The 16704-nt window shown below is 46.5% G+C and overlaps 3 protein-coding genes across 4 annotated transcripts; 1 reads left to right on the forward strand and 2 right to left on the reverse strand.

Moving 5' to 3' along the window:
* Window positions 1–821: 821 nt before the first annotated feature.
* Window positions 822–3863, reverse strand: LOC120664276 (mitochondrial ATPase complex subunit ATP10-like). Its single transcript, XM_039943411.1, has 7 exons — window positions 3658–3863; window positions 3514–3554; window positions 3322–3385; window positions 3025–3222; window positions 2042–2113; window positions 1379–1539; window positions 822–1287 (listed from the first exon to the last, which is right to left on the reverse strand). Exons 1-7 carry the CDS (start codon window positions 3784–3786, stop codon window positions 1170–1172), a joined length of 783 nt encoding a protein of 260 aa, XP_039799345.1. The 5' UTR covers window positions 3787–3863; the 3' UTR covers window positions 822–1169.
* Window positions 3864–4017: 154 nt separating this feature from the next.
* LOC120664277 lies at window positions 4018–8096 on the forward strand. Of its 2 annotated transcripts, XM_039943412.1 has the most exons (5): window positions 4018–4191; window positions 4283–4377; window positions 4467–4557; window positions 7146–7223; window positions 7820–8096. In XM_039943412.1, exons 1-5 carry the CDS (start codon window positions 4163–4165, stop codon window positions 7848–7850), a joined length of 324 nt encoding a protein of 107 aa, XP_039799346.1. In that variant the 5' UTR covers window positions 4018–4162; the 3' UTR covers window positions 7851–8096. The 2 variants fall into 2 exon arrangements, with proteins under 2 accessions (XP_039799346.1, XP_039799347.1); XM_039943413.1 differs by lacking the exon at window positions 7146–7223 and having other exon boundaries at window positions 4024–4191.
* Window positions 8097–13815: 5719 nt separating this feature from the next.
* On the reverse strand, window positions 13816–14610 carry LOC120664278. Its single transcript, XM_039943415.1, has one exon. The coding sequence runs from the start codon at window positions 14494–14496 to the stop codon at window positions 14158–14160; it is 339 nt and encodes a 112-aa protein (XP_039799349.1). The 5' UTR covers window positions 14497–14610; the 3' UTR covers window positions 13816–14157.
* Window positions 14611–16704: the final 2094 nt, after the last annotated feature.

Consider the following 16704-nt stretch of genomic DNA (forward strand, 5'->3'; position numbering starts at 1 on the left):
ATTTATGCCCCTCAAAAGATCGTGATTTGCAACAGATTTTTACGAGGAGAGTGCTTCATCTTCTTTTAATTCTTTTCTCTTCTTATGTGAAATTAAGAATAAACTAGCATAGTTCATGTACGTTGCTACGGATAATATAATATACCTATATAATATCATCAATTTTTTGTTCATTAACTTTATGCACAGGTCGTGTTGTGATTGTGTGAGATGTCGATTGTCCGTATTCCGATAGGGGATTCCGATTGATTTGTCCGGACTCCGATTAGGATTCCAATTGACGGACCAAGAAAATATTATTTGCTTTAGAAATAGTAGAAATTTCGTAAGACCAAGATTAGAAGAGCTAACAAAACCCTTTAAGAATTAAGTTTCAGAAAAGGATATTTTCCTGTCATCATATTTTAAACTACCCTCCTCTAACTCAACTTTTCATAGCTCAACTTTTATTATTGTCATAACGTAATGGGAAACTTCCAATGCTTGGCTCTGTGCGTTTATAGTCTATCCTAGGGGTGTATGGGGCCCTATATATGAGCGTTTGTGCAAATACTATGTTTAAATAATGTAATACAAAACTAATGAAAATTTCCGTTTATTTTAATAAAGAATCAACCATGAGAGAGAGAGAGAAATTTTGCTTGCTTTAAACATATGCTTGGAATTCTATGAATCTTGGAAACTTATTAGCCAATCTCGAACATTAAAAAAACAAATTAGGTACATAATCATGTGAAAACGTATCAAAAGCCCGTGCATCTTCTTCTTTAACTATGCACGTTCCAGGGCAATCAAACCCTCCCTGGAAATAAAAGGAGACGAACAAAAGAGACTTTCCATATCTTCTCCACATAACTTCTTGTACAAAAATATCAAAACCCACAATCAGGTCAGCAGTCTTAATAACCACAGAAGTTAGGATTTGTGTTCCTGTAAACTGTTACATAATGCATGGAAATCATTTGGCACCAGAATATCCATGCTGCATCCTCGAACAATCGCAGTTAGTGTGATTGGAAACCAAAAAACCAGCCATCCCATGCTTATTAACAACAGCAAAAGAATGCCTCCGTTTGCCAAATGAGAAGATAGAAATCACTTTGAAGTTGCAACGAAACAAAATTTCATCCACCAAAAGTTACAAGGAAAAAAGAAGTAGCAACCCCATCTCATTTTTCATCTAACAAAATGGAGGCAGATGCCGTTAGCGACGACACCTCTTCTTCTGTTGCGGATCCAAAGCCTCGCCATCTTATTCTTCCTTCGCGGTCGACAAGGTATATGTATCTGCGGTTCAAGAGTTGAACTACCTTATATTGACAAGAATATATACTTTTAGCTTTTAACAAACTACTGAAGGGAAATGAATTCAGGTTACCCAGTAAGAAGGTTTATAATCTGAAGCTTCTTCCGGAAGTCATAATGGTCCCCAAAAGCATATACGACATGTCTGTGAGGATTGTTAGATTTCCTCATCACCTTGAGGAATACTCGTCTCACAGGACCCAATGATAATAACCAAGAATCTATAAATGAGACCTGGAACACAAAATATTTCACTTTCAGCTCGCTTGGAATAGTGTAGTGTTTTTTTCCTCAGCGCTATTCAAAAGCTTACAGGTTAATTACTTACATTGGCAATATTCTCTTTTATTATGTGCATGCCATTAAAAGATTAAATAAAAAAATTGTGCTGGCTCTGGCAAAAAGCATAGGTAAAGTAACTGATCATAATTTGACAATTAAAACTATTATAGATTGGATCATGTAAATAGCAATCATGTAAACTAGAGCGTCTTAATATTTTCATAACCTGTAACACAGAAAGAGTTTGATTTGAATAATGTATTACTGCTTAGCGTTACATAAGAAGATTTTGGTGAGAGAATAACAAAAAGAGCTTGATCATAAATGTTTCTATAGTTACAGAATATATCTAGTGCCATCCAACATCTTCCTTCATTTATTTTGATTTGAATACTGTTTGTGGTACTCCGTACTTGGCATCAAACACCAAACAAAAATCATTATGTACTGGTACCTCATAAACATGAATGTTCTTGTCAGCACCGAATGCATCCAGGAAAGGTGAACTCCATGACTCTGTCATTTTCTGTTAAGCAAAAGGCACATCCAATTAGCCACTGAATCACTAAGATTTACTTAGCATATAAGCTTTAAATGCATAAAGTCAATGCAAATGTAAATGACTAGATCAATTATATATTTCGAACAAAATAATTACAAGGCAACACTAACGAAAAAAGTATATCATATTGGAGAAGAAAATCTTAGTATCAGTCACCAAATACTAATCCATGAAAAAATATGAAAGCCACAAATCAAGTATATTAGAGAAAATGTGAAAAAGATCTGAGCATCTGCAGACCTAAGTAGCAACCCTTTTAGGGGCATCTGACAAAGTGCACATACATTTGATTGCACACTGTCAGCATTCAGCCCATCAATCCATAATCAACATTCAGCCCATCAATTCACAATCAACATGCACTGGTGGGCACACTAGTCTACACTGTATTGTTCACTACCATGGTGAGAGAACTGTAGCTGGATGTCATGTCTTGCCTAGAAATTCGAATAGGAGCAACTAAAAGTTTCTACCTGCATAGTGGGAAGTAGTTGATTGAACCTGAATGACAGGATAAAAGCTTCTGTAAACAATCTACCAGGCCAGGAAGCTACATGAATGCAACTTTAATCATAGATGTACACAATACAAAGCTTGCTGGATGAAGATGCTATGATAGAAATGTGACCAGTGATTTGTTAACTCTTGATTTATCACGGATACAAATAAAACCCGAGACCATCTGGTCAAAATCTACATGATCCTATGTACATGTATCTAGCAAGTATACAGTTACTTAGGAGATGTAGCGGTAAAATTTTTGCAAATGTAACGCAAAACAAATGGCTGGAATGCACATCACCATGGTTGCAAACCAGGCAGACGTAAACTGCAGGGTTTATCAAGCAACAGCAGCTAACTAGTCCTTCAAATACCTGAGAGCTTGCACGGAAGGAAAGGCAGACCAATGAAGCATCAGGAATGACACCATCACCAGCCTCAACATCATCATCTTGCAGAGCAGGCACAACAAGAGGCAGGTGCAATGCCCCACCATCAGGGGACTCCACAGCCAGATCAGGAAACTTCACAGCATCAACCTCCGGGATGATAACCTTACTTGCAGTTGCAATCTAAACCATTTTGATTGCAGTGTGATTACAAGTCAAACCCATCAACAACAACGAAATGTGAGCAACTCCATACTAAAAACAGCTTCATAGGTGGTATACCTTGCCATGGTTCTTGCGGATCTCGGAGATGTCCGCGAAGTATCCCCTACTCATCTCATCCTTACTGCACTAGACCAATCAGAACCAAACTATCACATGGAACATCCATATTCCACACAGTGCTGCGGAGAAGTTGCAGCAGTAACTATGAATAGCTAGTAAAAAGAGGTGGGGGGGGGAGAGGAGCCTTACAGCCTGGCCTTCTCCTTCTCGATGGCCTCCTTGTTCGCCAGCTGATTACCCAAACAACACGAGACCGACAAGTCACTCTCTCGCTCTAACCCTCTAATTAACTGCAGCTGCGGAGAAATGGAGGGACGGAGACGAAGCGGCTACCTTGTGGAGATCCAGGAAGCCGCGAGTGAATGCCGCGCGCGCGAGCTGAGGGGCACCGCCACTCTGGAAACCGGCTGCGGCGCCGGCGAGGCGGAGCAGCGCACCCGCCGCCCCCCGCGCCCTCAGCATCGTCGCCGCCGGCCCGCCGCCGCCGCCGATCCACTCGGGTCAGGAGGAGCCGCGAGACTGATCAGCGGGCTGAGTTGCGGAACTAAAGATCTGGGCCGGACCTCTCATCATTTTGGGCTGAGGCCTTGTTTCGGCACGAGAAGGACCTGGTCCAGGAAGCCACATCTGGCCCACCCCACTTCGCAATACGTAACCACCACGAGGAAGCGTATTCCAGTAGAAACCACGGTTCCAAGGAGTTCCAAAACCGGCGGCGCCGAACTGAGCAAAACCAATCCCGGGAGGAGAAGCACGTGATGCCAGACACCACCTCTTCCTCGTTCAGATTCCATTCGGTTCGATCTCCTCTCCTCCGTCTCCGGCGCCGGCACCGGTCATGGCGTCCCGCTCCTCCTCGCAGTTCGAGTAAGCGATTCAATACCCACTATTACTCAATCCGGCTTCTCCTTTTGCTCCACCAGTGATCTCACTGACTTGCATCGTCCTCTCGCGTCAGCGATCCGGCGGCGGTGAGGCGCCCCCCGCAGCATGAGCGGAAGCCGCCGTATATGCTGCTGCTCCCGCTGGTCTACGCCCCCGTGCTCCCCCTCAGTACGCTCTCCACCCTCAGCCCCAATCCCCCTCCAATTGCTGTGTTTTTGCTGACTTGTGTTTCGGTTGGTTCGACCTCGATGGGGCAGTCAGGATCGGGCTGCGGAGCAACCCCGTGTTGAGGGACCGTCTCTTCTACGGCGTCCTCGCCGGCGCATTCGCCCACGGCGCATACCTCATGTACGTCTACTCCTCTCTCCGCACGCTCGTGCTCTCCTTTATGTGCCCCAGTTTTTATTGGATGGTCGATTGCTCTGCTACAATTCTGATGAATTCTGGCACAGCTTATTCTCAAAAGCAAAAACTATGGCTCAGCCTATTTGTGCTTGGCTGGTAATGCTGATGGCTGGTAGGAACACCGGACAGCTGTAGTATCGCGACATTATAATATGGCAGACATTGCAAATCTCCAGCATTAGCCATTCAATTGTAGGGAAAATAAATGTCTTGTTAGTGTGCTAGAGGCATATTTGATAATATCTGGTAAGTATTCATCAGGAGAGAAATAGTAGAAGTCAGTAATTTTGGTCGTGCTCACTGAGCAACTTACATTCAGATAAGTTGTTTTCTTTCTTGTACCAGTTACAAAACATGAGTGGTCATATGGCATCTGTATCAAATGCAGAGCAGAACTTGTTTTCTTTTTCATGGTCAACGAAGGGGGAGGGGATCCCCACCTGATTCATTCAATCGTGGCCCAAAACAGCCTATCAGATAGTGAAATACAGGATGTATTTGTCCTAGCTAGGTTTTACATTGCCGTAGAAAAAATGGAACACCAAAGATCACCAAGGCCTAATTCTTTCTTCGGCAGCCTAGCAGCCCCAGAGCAGATCTTGTTGTTGTAAGTTTCCTTATAGTATAACAAAAAGAAAAAGGCAATTCTGCACAGCCACATTCGAGAATAGGGTATCTGGCAGTCATAGTTTTTTTATAAAAAAAAGAAATAAAATGAAGGAAAAAAAGACTTTATATGATCATATGAACTTAACAATCTTTATGTCTCACCATCTCAGTCATGGTCACTATATTGTTATGCTTTCCATATGGAAATGATTAATGACTTGGCCATGCTATGATTCATGAGCTGTATTGATAAGGTACTAGATATCATGAATTATTTTGTATATCCATAATCCATACTTAAGATTTCAACATAAGTGAGAGTTGATCCCTATACAGTTGGTCTACTTTCTGTGAACATCTGGGTGCATGTTATAGGAAGAAAGAAATCATATCTAGGTTTTATGATAATCTGCTATGTTTTGAATCTATCGAAGGCTGTCCTAGAACAATGTATTGTTAGTTTGTGACATGGAAAAATTTCAGGCATGATTATGTTTTCTTTTATTCATGATGTTATAATGGGAATAGGAAGCACACATGAAACTCTTATGGCACTGGAGTTGAAATGAATCATTGTGTTTTGAAGTCAAGTACTTGAAGTTTAGGCATGTTAGGTGAAATCCTCCATGAACTAAAAATCGTATGTGCCAGCAAAAACTTGACCTGCATTGATCTAGGAGTCCTTAAGTTCAGGATGAAAAAAAAATAGTCCCATTGCCACCCCATATTGAGTTACCTTTTTTACTGTAGCTTGGAACGAATAGGTTATTAATGTGTGAACCTATGGAGCAAATGTGATTTCCAAACAAGGAACAGGAACTGCTCTTCTAATTTTCACTATTATTATCAGCTGATCCTGATATATGTAAAACTTAGTACTACAATCCTGGTTACACAGGGAGTAAGAACCTAAATTAGTAGGCTATGTTCTTGTATATCATAGGAAGTATGAACCTGAATAGGTAGAATATGTTCTTGGATGTAGTTCCTCTCTGAAAAGATGCCCCTGCTTTCGCTGTTCTTGCTACTGTTTTTACATTGATGATGGTGGTTCTGTGCACCAGTGTTTTTCTATTCTGCACACGTGTGTGCTTTCCATTTAATCGCTGTATCTTTCAGTTGACCTATCATGCCTGATGGCACGGCTAGCGGTTCATATTGAACTAATTTGCTGCTACTTCCATTCCACGTTGTCTCAATTGGTTGGTCCATATGCGCAAAATTACAGACGTATTTTCTCCATGAAATTATTTGTTATTATTTTATGTGAAAGTCTATGTTAAGCTAAACCATGAAGCCATACAACTGAACATTCTTATTTGTAGCTCCTGTTGTCTGGAAAAGGAAACTCAGATGTTGTGCTGTTCTTACATGCGCAAACTAGTTTCCAAGTCTGTATGTCTGTTAGTGCTTCAGTGGCTCACAATAAACTCTTATATAACACTTTAAGTAAAATGAACTTTCATGCTAATGTCTAGCTTTTATAAAGATTGGATGGAGATTTAATGCTTTGGGCTGATTTAACCTGGAGTATATCCAGACTCACATTCTTGTGTTGAACTACTTGGCATACTTGTATATTACGTCAGATCAACTATGAAGTAAAAACTGTATGTCAGCAAAAAGCATGATTTGCATTGTATAATCAAAGTCCAGGTGTGTGAGGACAGCAGTCAAACCATGGCTGTTTGCCATCACATATTGAATTGCCTGTGTTTTCAGAATGAATGGCTCATATAATGTGTGAACCTATGAATGAAATGTGAATTCTGAACAAGGAACTGGAACCGCTTTCTTAAGTTCTACTCTTACTATGAAGTGCTCTTGATACATGTAAATCTTGGTGCTACAGTCCTGTTTACACATTACATATAAAAGTAGGGAGAATGGGCTAATCATGTCTATAGTTCCTGTCTGAAAAGGCACCCCTTCATTCTTGCTTGTGCAAACTGGTTTACACTGCCAATGGTCGTGACTGCATGTCTGCATCTACCATACCAGTTAAGTTTATTGTGCATGACTACCTATCTTCACGCCTTCTAGTGATAGAATTACTGTACCTTTCAGTTGTCCATTCATGCACTCATGCCTGACGGCAGTTTCTTATTGAACTAGTTCCCTGCAACTTCCACGTCTCTATGAATTGTCCATGTGCACAAATTTACAGATAAACTTTCTTCTTGACGATAATTCTTAATAATTAATATATATAGCTGTGAAAGCCTATGGTAACCCACAAAGAGATATGAGGTGGACATTCTTTTATTTATTTCCTGTCTGAAAAAGGCATCTCATCTTTCATACTGTTTTTTTTTGTACAAACTTGTTTCCAAACTTTTATGTCTGTTAGTGCTTGATTTGTCGTGAGTGCCTGTCATGCCTGATGCCATTGTTAGCATTTTCATATTGAACTTGTTCTTGCAACTTCCACGTTTTCTCTATTTTGTTTGTCCATATGCACAGAGTTACATATACACTTTCTTCATTAGGAATTGAGGATGACTCTTATCATTTTGGTAGTGAAGCTCTATGCTAGCGTAATCCACAAAGAGATATAACCTGGTTGTGCTTATCTGGTTCACCTTTGTTCTTTCAGATCGGAGCTATATGACGTGGAGAGCAAATGAGTTGCATCCTTCTAAAGATCAGGAGATGAGTTTTCAGACCACAATTTTGATTATTGAATCCGCATTGGATAAGAGCTGACTGGGTCTTCAGATTGACAAGTGTGCCATGTACCTATATTTCCTTTCATGTTATTATGTTTGCCAAAAGGATAGAGTTTGAGCACTCAAAATAATCCTGACAGCGAGAAGTATATATCCATTCACAAGTCATCGCCTTGCGTTAATAAATGATTTTGATTATAGCTACATCGGAATGATTGAAATGGTGCTCAAAGGTGGGGGTTTTCAAAGATCGGTAAGCAAAGGCAAGGCAAAAGCATTAAGCATGAGACCAGAACCCATCAGGTAACGAATGGCTGGTTACTTTTTCCCCGGTGGCCCTTGAGGGTTGAGGCAATCCACAACGTTTTGCCCCGTGTGAAATAGAAACACACTTGTAAATCTCTCTCCTAGAGTTACCTGTTTCGCTGTTGATGCATGGTCTTGTTACCATCGCCATCATCATGGCATCATCACGAAACAAATACGAGCATACACCTCGATAGCTGGCATTCGGCATTTTGTCCATTGCACAGCTGAGCTGGTAGTGATGGTTTAAGCATCAGGCCGTGGGGACATGATCTTTGTCATCGACGAGGCCGGCAGCTGCTGTGGTGTGCGCGGTGCGCCCGCGTCTTTGGCCGCTTCTCTCATCACTGGTACGGATTGGATTTGGACAGCAACCCTCGTCTCAAATCCGCATTAGCTGAACAATTGTTTAACCGGGTCGCCCTACAGCTGCCAGACGGCAATGCAAGTGGCGCCTTAATCCTTCACATTTTCACGCTTGACGCAGTGCTGATTGGCGAATTAACTTCACCATCTGTAAATGATCATAACGAGTGTGAGGAATAAGTGATCATAACGAGTGCTAATATTATTAGCAAACAAGGAGTACGAGCGGATCATTATTTTGATCCGGACCGTGGACGAGAAAGATACCCCATGTCCTCCAGAGGACACCGGAGTACAAGTGCTGGGGCACCGCCGCTCGTGGCTAAAAATAAGCTGCCCCGCCTGCACGGGGTATAGTTGGCCATGCAGCCCGTGACCCGGTGGCCCGCCCGGAAGCTTGTTTTTTTGGCCCGGCCCAAACCCGGCCTGCCTCAGTCCATTTCGTGCCCGGGCTGGCACGGCCCGTGTCCCGTGCCCGAGCCTGGGCCGGCACGGCCCGACACGGAGTTACCAGGCCGGCCCGGTAGTGGCCCGGTGACTCCAGCCGGCGGCCGGCCGGCCCAGCCCAGCTGGCCAGGGGAGGGGGCACCGGGGCAGGAGTATATTACTCACCCGCCCGTAACCATAGCCCCCATTCCATTTCCTCGCGGGTCGCGGCCTCGCCTCGCGCCCCCCGTCGCCTAGATCCCGCCGCCGCTCCGCTCCGCTCCCCGCCCGTAACCCTAGCCCACATTCCATTCCGGCCGGTGAGCGGCGACCCGCACGGCCGCACCCGCTTCCGCCGCCGGCTTGTCGTCTTCCCTTCCGTCTCCTGTGAGTAGATCTCCGGTTCCGTCACTCCGGTGAGCAGATCTCGCGCTCCTAGCCTCCTACACACCTCGCTGGCTCGCTCCAATCCTGGTCGGAGTTCGCAGTAGTCTTTGCCGTCTCGCCGTCGTTGTCTCTTCTCTCTACGGCTCCGGGCTCCGGCTGCGCAAGTCTCGTAACCCTAACCCTCGTCTTCCATCTCCATTCTTTTCCCTACCCCTAACCCTCGTCTTTCATCTCCGTCTTGTCTCTTGTGCAGGTCTCGTGCACTCGGGGCCGCCGGCCGTTGAGGAACGGAGCCGCCGAGGGTTGATGCCAAGGTGGGCTGCACCCTGAGGTCGTCGTGATGGACGACATGGAGTACACCGTCAACGATGACCTCAGGGCGTGTGGCCTGCCCGCGGACGACGACGACGACCTGACTGCCAGCGCTGAGGCATTGTTCGGTAGCAGTGTTGCTCTGATCAATGTCGATGCCCCTGATGATGCCGGCGCTGGTGCTGGAGGTGATGGCGTCGGCGCGTCGGCGCGTCGGCGACTCAGACGCCGGCCTCGACGCCTACTGCTTCTACTGCCAACAACATCGTGCTGAAGCGTGCCAGGTCTGGTGCCTGGAACGACTTCGAGCCGATCTTTGAGACCTTGCCCTCTGGCAAGCAGGTACGAATCGCTGCCAAGTGCCGCCACTGTAATCATGTTCTGTCTGCTCGATCTGCTTCTGGTACTGGACATTTGCTCCGTCACCAGGCGCAATGCGTCAAGAAAGCTAAGTATGCTGCTTTAGTGCAGTCCCGCATCCAGTTCAATGGTGATGGTTCAGTCACTGGTTGGAAATACAAACCCGATGTTGCTCGGAGAGAGCTGTGCCGGTTGATTTCTAGACTTGATTTGTCTCTTGGTTTTGGTTATGAAGAAGTATTTGAGGAGTACATTCAGCGTGCTCACAATCCTTATTTTTCTAGAGTCTCTAGACAGACCACTACTAGAGATTTGGAAAAATACTTTCTTGAGCGTCGTACTTCTCTAATTGATAGCTTGCATTCTGTTACATCTGTTTACCTCACTTCTGACATTTGGTCGGGCAATGCTAAGGAAGACTATCTTAGTGTGGTTGCTCATTTTGTTTCTACTGATTGGGAGTTAGAGAAGAGAGTCATTGGGCTTAGGCTCATTGATTGCTCACATAATGGTGTTAACATTGCTGAACGTGTTGAATCTGTTGTTCATGAGTTTGGTTTGACAGATAAGATCTTTGCTGTGACCCTTGATAATGCTTCTTCTAATTCCAGAGCTATGTCAAAGCTCATTCCTAAGTTTGTTGGTTATCTTGGTCCTGATCCAGCACCACTTGACAATGTTAACAGAGAAAATGACAATGCATTGCGTGGACTCTTGCACCAGCGATGCACATGTCACATTATAAATCTCATTGTCAAATCTGGTTTGAAAAGGATCATGTCTTATCTTGAGGCTTTTAGAACTGCAATCTCTTATTTGAACTCTTCTAACCAACGCATTGGTGAATTTCATAACTATTGCATTGTTAAGGGGGTTAAACCTCACAAGTTTGGTTTGGATATGGATGTGAGATGGAACTCTACCTATCTCATGCTCAAGCATCTCATACCATACAAGGGCACTTTCTCGACCTTTATTGCTGCTAATTATGGTTTGGTTAATGGCGAGCCACTACTCAGTAAAGGTCATTGGGCTGTTGCTGAGAAAATCATGGAGTTTCTTGGAATTTTTTATGAATCAACTGTTGCTTTGTCTGGTGTTTATTATCCAACTAGTCCTCTGATGCTGCATCATATCCTTGAAATTGCTTGTCATTTGCATGCCAGAGAGACTGATCCTTTGCTCATGAGCATTCTGACTCCTATGAAACTGAAGTTCCTCAAGTATTGGCAAAACATCCCTCTTTTGTATTCCTTTGCTTTTGTTTTGGATCCAAGGGCCAAGATGAGAGGATTTCATAATGTTCTCCAGCTTCTTTCTCAAGCTGTTGGTGTTGATTATTCTAACTACTTCACTGAGGTAAGAGCTGAATTGTACAAATTATATAACAAGTATGAAAACAAGTATGGTGCAGTTAGGTTGCAGAGGCCCTCCAACATATCAGGATCATCTGGTAAGAAAAAATTCTTGGGGTAAGATATATGGATCTGCTGGTACAAGTCCCTCTTCTCCTACTCTTGTATCTACATCTGCTGCTGTATCTGTGCCTCTTGTTTCAGAGTTGGCTTCCTACTTGGACAGCAACACTGTCACCTGCTTTGATGATGATTTTGACATAATAATTTGGTGGCATGAGCACAAACTGACATATCCCATTCTGTCCATACTAGCAAAAGATGTTATGTCTGTTCCAGTTTCTACTGTCTCTTCGGAATCTTGCTTTAGTCTCACTGGCAGGGTGATCGAGGAGCGTCGACGACGCTTGGCGCCTCATAATGTGGAGTACTTGACCTGCGTCAAGGACTGGGAAGCTGCTGATGCAAGGGCGCAGCATGATGTCGAGAAGTTGACGCGAGATTTGGAGTTAAAGTTTGGCATCAAGGACAATGCTGAAGGGCAGGCTGCTGGAAATGAGTAAGTACTTCACAAGTTCACATGGAAATGAGTTAAATCATGATCATTGATTCTTTTATTGTCTGTGTTTGCTAGGTCTGCCCCTACCAATGGCTAGTCATGAGAAGTGAATGCAAGGGGCAAGGTTGGGCCTAGGCAAGAGGCCAGCAGCATCACCAAGTCAGCAGTAGTGTTTTGCAATTTGATCTTCTGTTTGTAATGTACTAATGAGTCTGCTGAACTTGAACAGTGTGATGTAATTTTGAACAATTATAGAGTTGGGTTGTACTCTTTTTCCCTTCCTAGGGTTTCTCACAAGGGTGAGTTTTACCTATAAAGATTTTTAATGAGGCAGCAACACTTGATCACATAGATCAAGTGTTAAAACAGCTCTATAATTGTGTTATCACTTATCAGTTAAGTGATATTTTGCTATATGTCTCTGTGTGTGGCTGTGTGTGGCTGGCTGTGATCTGTGATCTTTTTTTTGAATTGCTTGTTAAATTTGGAGTAGGGCTTCGGGCTTTGATCTGTGATCTTTTTTTTTGCTATAATTGTGTGATCTGTATTTGAACTATGGGCTTCGGGCGGCCCGGCCTGGGCTGCAGTGCCGGGCTCCAGCGGGCTGGCCCGGCACGAAACAAGCCCGCGGGCCCGTGCTTGGGCCGCTGGTAGAGCCCGTGGGCTGGCACGGCACGGCCCGACTTTATATTGGGTCGGGTCAGGCACGGCACAGCTAAGAGCGGGCCAGGCCGGACTCGTGCTAGGGCCGGGCCGGGCGGCCCGAATGGCCATCTAAAGCACGGGGCCGGCCACTTGATCCATTTTTCCTCGGCCACTTGATGGAGGGTGTGTTTAGTTGGTGAAAAAATTTAGGTTTGGATACTGTAGTACATTTCATTGTTATTTGATAACTAATATTTAATTATAAATTAATTAACATCGTTAGATTCATCTCGTGAGAATCAGTCAGACTGTGTAATTAGTTATTTTTTCTAATTAAATTTAATATTTCATGTATATGTCTAAAAATTTGATGTGACAGATACTGTAGAAAAAATTTCGATGTGACAGATACTATAAAAAATTAATTTATAATTAAATATTAAATAACAATAAAATATACTACAGCAGCTAAACTCAAACTTTTTCACCAACTAAATCGAGTCCAAGAGAGACCGAGCGGGGTTACCCACAGAATTCTGATCGAGGTTCCTGCAATGCACCGAGGGAGATCGAATCTGTGCGGCAACAATGCTGATCCGTTCGAGATCAAATCATTCGCGGCATCACTGATTGGGTGTATGTAACGGCTAATTGTAGTGGGCAAGATGAACCTGAGCCCAATCATCAAACAAGATCAGCCGAATCCAAATAATCGAACCGGGCAGAATATGGAAGGGAAAGGACATTCGGAGAAAAAATGGGGATTGGAGTTGTTGGACAATGTTCCTGAGCAGGTCGCTCCCAACGGCGTATGCATGCACGCCAGCGGATCTGGGCATCTGGCCTGCCACAGGCGATAGTTCTCGTCTCATAAATCCCATAAACACAAAAAAAATATCACATCGAATATTTTTACAAAAAGTTTTGTAAATTAAATAAAGTCTATTTACAAAACTTTTTGCGCGAATAAACTGTAAATCACGAGACGAATCTAATAATCTACTTAAGCTATGATTTGCAATAGTGATGCTACGGTAACCACCCGCTAATTATAAATTAATCATGAATTAATTAGCGTCATTAGATTCGTCTCACGAGTTCCAACCCATCTATGAAAATTTTTTATAAATAAATTTCATTTAGTACTCCGATTCTTTCGAAAATTTTTTTTGTTTCAACTAAACAGAGCCTTGGCAGCAACAATGTCTGGGATCCAATCACATCAAGTTTGCGACAAGTTTTCGCGGATCTGCCATTTCAGCGCACAGACCGGAAATGATTCAGGAACAACATTTCAAGCTCCAGATCGGAGCAGATCGGGGAGCGGCGAGGAGCCGGGGAAGGGAGGGGTGCTTAAAAAACCAGAGCCCCCTCCCTTGCTCTCTCGCCTCCTCCTCCACAACAACAGCAATGGGGGAACGAATCCCCAACTCATCAAAGAAGAAAAGGAAGGAGAAAAACAGGACACAACATGCATACGCACGGACGGCGCGCTAGATCCACGGCGATGCCGGCGGGCAGATCCCGTCGCTGCTCCCGTCGTCCGGGCCTAGGCGGAGCGGGCGAGGCGGGAGGCGATGGCAGAGTGGTACATGGCGTCGTGGAAGGACTCGGTCTGCGCCATGCGCGCGCGCAGCTCCCGCGCCTTCTCCTCCGTCAGGCCCCCCACGAACGCCCTGCCCCTGCCCGCCGCCGCAGCCTCCTTCGCCGCGTCGGCCGCGGGCGCCGGGGCTTCGATGTAGTCGGCCTTCCCCGACCACCCCAGCAGCGGCGCCCACCACTTGCCGCCCGCGGCGCGGACCACGGCGGCACGCGGCCGGGCGGAGGAGGCCGCCGGGCGGGCGGTGAAGGAGACCGAGGCCGCAGCTGCGCACGGTGCCATCGCCATTCCGGATCGGTCGATCGCTTCGCTTTGGAGCTTGGTGGTTGCTTTTGCTTTGGTTGGAGCAAGGAAAAGATGGAATGGAATATATGCTGTGGTGGAGGTCTCCCTCGGCCGTAGGGGTGGCTGGGGTGTTTTATAGCGGTCGGAGCGGGGACGGACGGGGGAGGAGGGAGGGGGATGGGATGGACGAACGGATAAGACCGCCGCGTAACGGCGTGACAGCCTGTACAGCTACGGTTACTATTTCCGGGGGGTCGTCATTCCACTGACGCGTGGGTCCAGGTTGTGGGCTCCGGCGCGGGCGGTGGTGATGGTTCTTTTTTTCTCACCGTGACGGCGATGCCGTAGGGAGGCATGGAGGAGAGCACACACGCAACGTCCTCGTTTTCTTAATTTAGGGTTTCTAGAAGGAAGAGGGTGCCTGCCCGTTAGCGGCAATCTCCTGTTACGTTCAGGCCGGAAACGTTTTGCTTCCTGGAATCCAGTTCAGCAATTGTGGATGAAGCTGCTGCATGGATACAAGATGGCAGGGTTAAATTCTGCTCATCATGTACGAAACTTTCAAGATGGTTAAGAAATAATGTCCCTGATAAGATCCTGCCATAAAGAATAAAAATGTTGTCCGTCCATATTAGGCCGCGTTTAGTTGGCAAAAAAAATTTGCGCAGTACCCGTCGCATTGAATTTTCGGACACATGTATGAAATATTAAATACAATTAAAAAATAATTAATTATACAGTTCAGCTGCTTTTGTTAACCAGTCTCGGGTCTAGCACCTTGATGCAAGCCAGCTCACAGGATCCATATTCCCGGGAATAACAGCGTTGGTGAACCAGTTGACACTTGATCTCTCATCAAACAGTTTGGTGGGGCCAATACCTAGGGAGATTGGTCAACTGGAAAATAAGGAATTGCTAATTTAGAGACAGAATGGTCTTAGTGGAAGCATTCCAAAAGATATTGGTAACCTGAAGCTGATTAGGACGAGACGCATATTTTAAGTCTAATTAATTTATAATTAGATATTAATTATCAAATAACAATAAAATGTATTACAGTATCCAAACCCAATTTTTTCACCAACTAAACACACCGCTTTCAAGCGTTGCTACATTTATACGGTCGTATTTACATCGTGCATCATCGCTTACCGTTTGATAACATAATAATTGTTCGGGCTTTGCTTATGCTCTCTTAATAGTCTCCATTTGGGCTTTCATGGTTAGAAATTAAGGGCCACCCGACCCAAGTGGCTTTGCTTACGCTCTTTTAAAATCCCCAAGATGTTGTACCGTGCCTTGTCAGGCTGCCTGCACTAGGAACTGTAAAAGTTCCTCCAGGACACGATGGCGTTCGCAACAGCTGCAGCGGCGTCCGCAACAGCTCCCGCTATCGTTGCGGAAGCCGGCACGCACGCCAAATCTGGCGCAGGCAGCGGACGCCCGCTCCCCGCCACCGTGGCGCAGGCCCGCGCGCTCGCCCGTCGATGCCCGAGCTTCGCTGGCGACCTCCGTGCCGCCGCACGCGCGCCGACCGCCGCGGACGCCGTCATGGCCCCGTGCGGGAGGGGACCTCCACGGCCGCCGCCGCCGCAGGCCCCGCGCGAGGAGCCGAAGCCGAGGACGACGAGGAGTAGCTCGGCTCGGCCACGGACCACGGACGGGAGGGAGCTCCGGGGAGGGAAGGAGGCCGGCCGAGCTTGGGAGGGCGCGGATCCGGCCACCACCGCCGGTGGGAACTCGGGAGGGAGCGGGGAGGAGGGAGGGAGGAAGGAGGGGGCGGCGCCCCGGAGGAGCCGCAGGCATGGGGATGGCGCGGCTCGCCTCTGGAGAGGAGGGAGAGCGATGGGCGCTGCCGCTGCAGGCGGCCCTACCGTGGCCGCGGCCGCTCCGCCCTGCCGGCGCGCGCGAGCGCCGTGGAGGGGAGGGTGGAGGCCGAGCTCCGAACACCGCGCTGCCAGTCGAGGCCAAGCTCCGCCCGCCACTGCCGCGAGGCCCTGCGCCGCCGGCCTCCGCGAGATCGGCCCGGCGAGGGAGGAGGGAGGACGGCGCGGCGCGGCTATGTCCCTCGTCCGCCGGCCTCGTGGTCGCGCGCGGCCGCGCGGCTCGGCTCGTCCCCGTCGGCCTCCGCGGGGCCTGCGGTCTGCCTCCACGCGCAGAGCTGAGCAGAGCCGCCGCGGCCGGAGGGAGCAGGGGCCGCGGCCGGCCGAC

Source organism: Panicum virgatum, chromosome 3N, assembly GCF_016808335.1.
Source record: "Panicum virgatum strain AP13 chromosome 3N, P.virgatum_v5, whole genome shotgun sequence".
Classification (NCBI taxonomy): domain Eukaryota; kingdom Viridiplantae; phylum Streptophyta; class Magnoliopsida; order Poales; family Poaceae; genus Panicum; species Panicum virgatum.

What these genes read in the sequence shown, in the direction of transcription:
- LOC120664276 (XM_039943411.1), bottom strand. Translation starts at nt 3,786, where the DNA reads ATGCTGAGGGCGCGGGGGGCGGCGGGTGCGCTGCTCCGCCTCGCCGGC. An exon ending in GCTTCCTGGATCTCCACAAG is followed by an intron (nt 3,555 to 3,657) that starts GTAGCCGCTTCG and finishes TTGGGTAATCAG; the next exon opens with CTGGCGAACAAGGAGGCCAT. An exon ending in GAGAAGGAGAAGGCCAGGCT is followed by an intron (nt 3,386 to 3,513) that starts GTAAGGCTCCTC and finishes GGTCTAGTGCAG; the next exon opens with TAAGGATGAGATGAGTAGGG.
- LOC120664277 (XM_039943412.1), top strand. Translation starts at nt 4,163, where the DNA reads ATGGCGTCCCGCTCCTCCTCGCAGTTCGA. An exon ending in CGCTCCTCCTCGCAGTTCGA is followed by an intron (nt 4,192 to 4,282) that starts GTAAGCGATTCA and finishes CTCTCGCGTCAG; the next exon opens with CGATCCGGCGGCGGTGAGGC. An exon ending in TGTCTGCATCTACCATACCA is followed by an intron (nt 7,224 to 7,819) that starts GTTAAGTTTATT and finishes TTGTTCTTTCAG; the next exon opens with ATCGGAGCTATATGACGTGG.
- LOC120664278 (XM_039943415.1), bottom strand. Translation starts at nt 14,496, where the DNA reads ATGGCGATGGCACCGTGCGCAGCTGCGGCCTCGGTCTCCTTCACCGCC.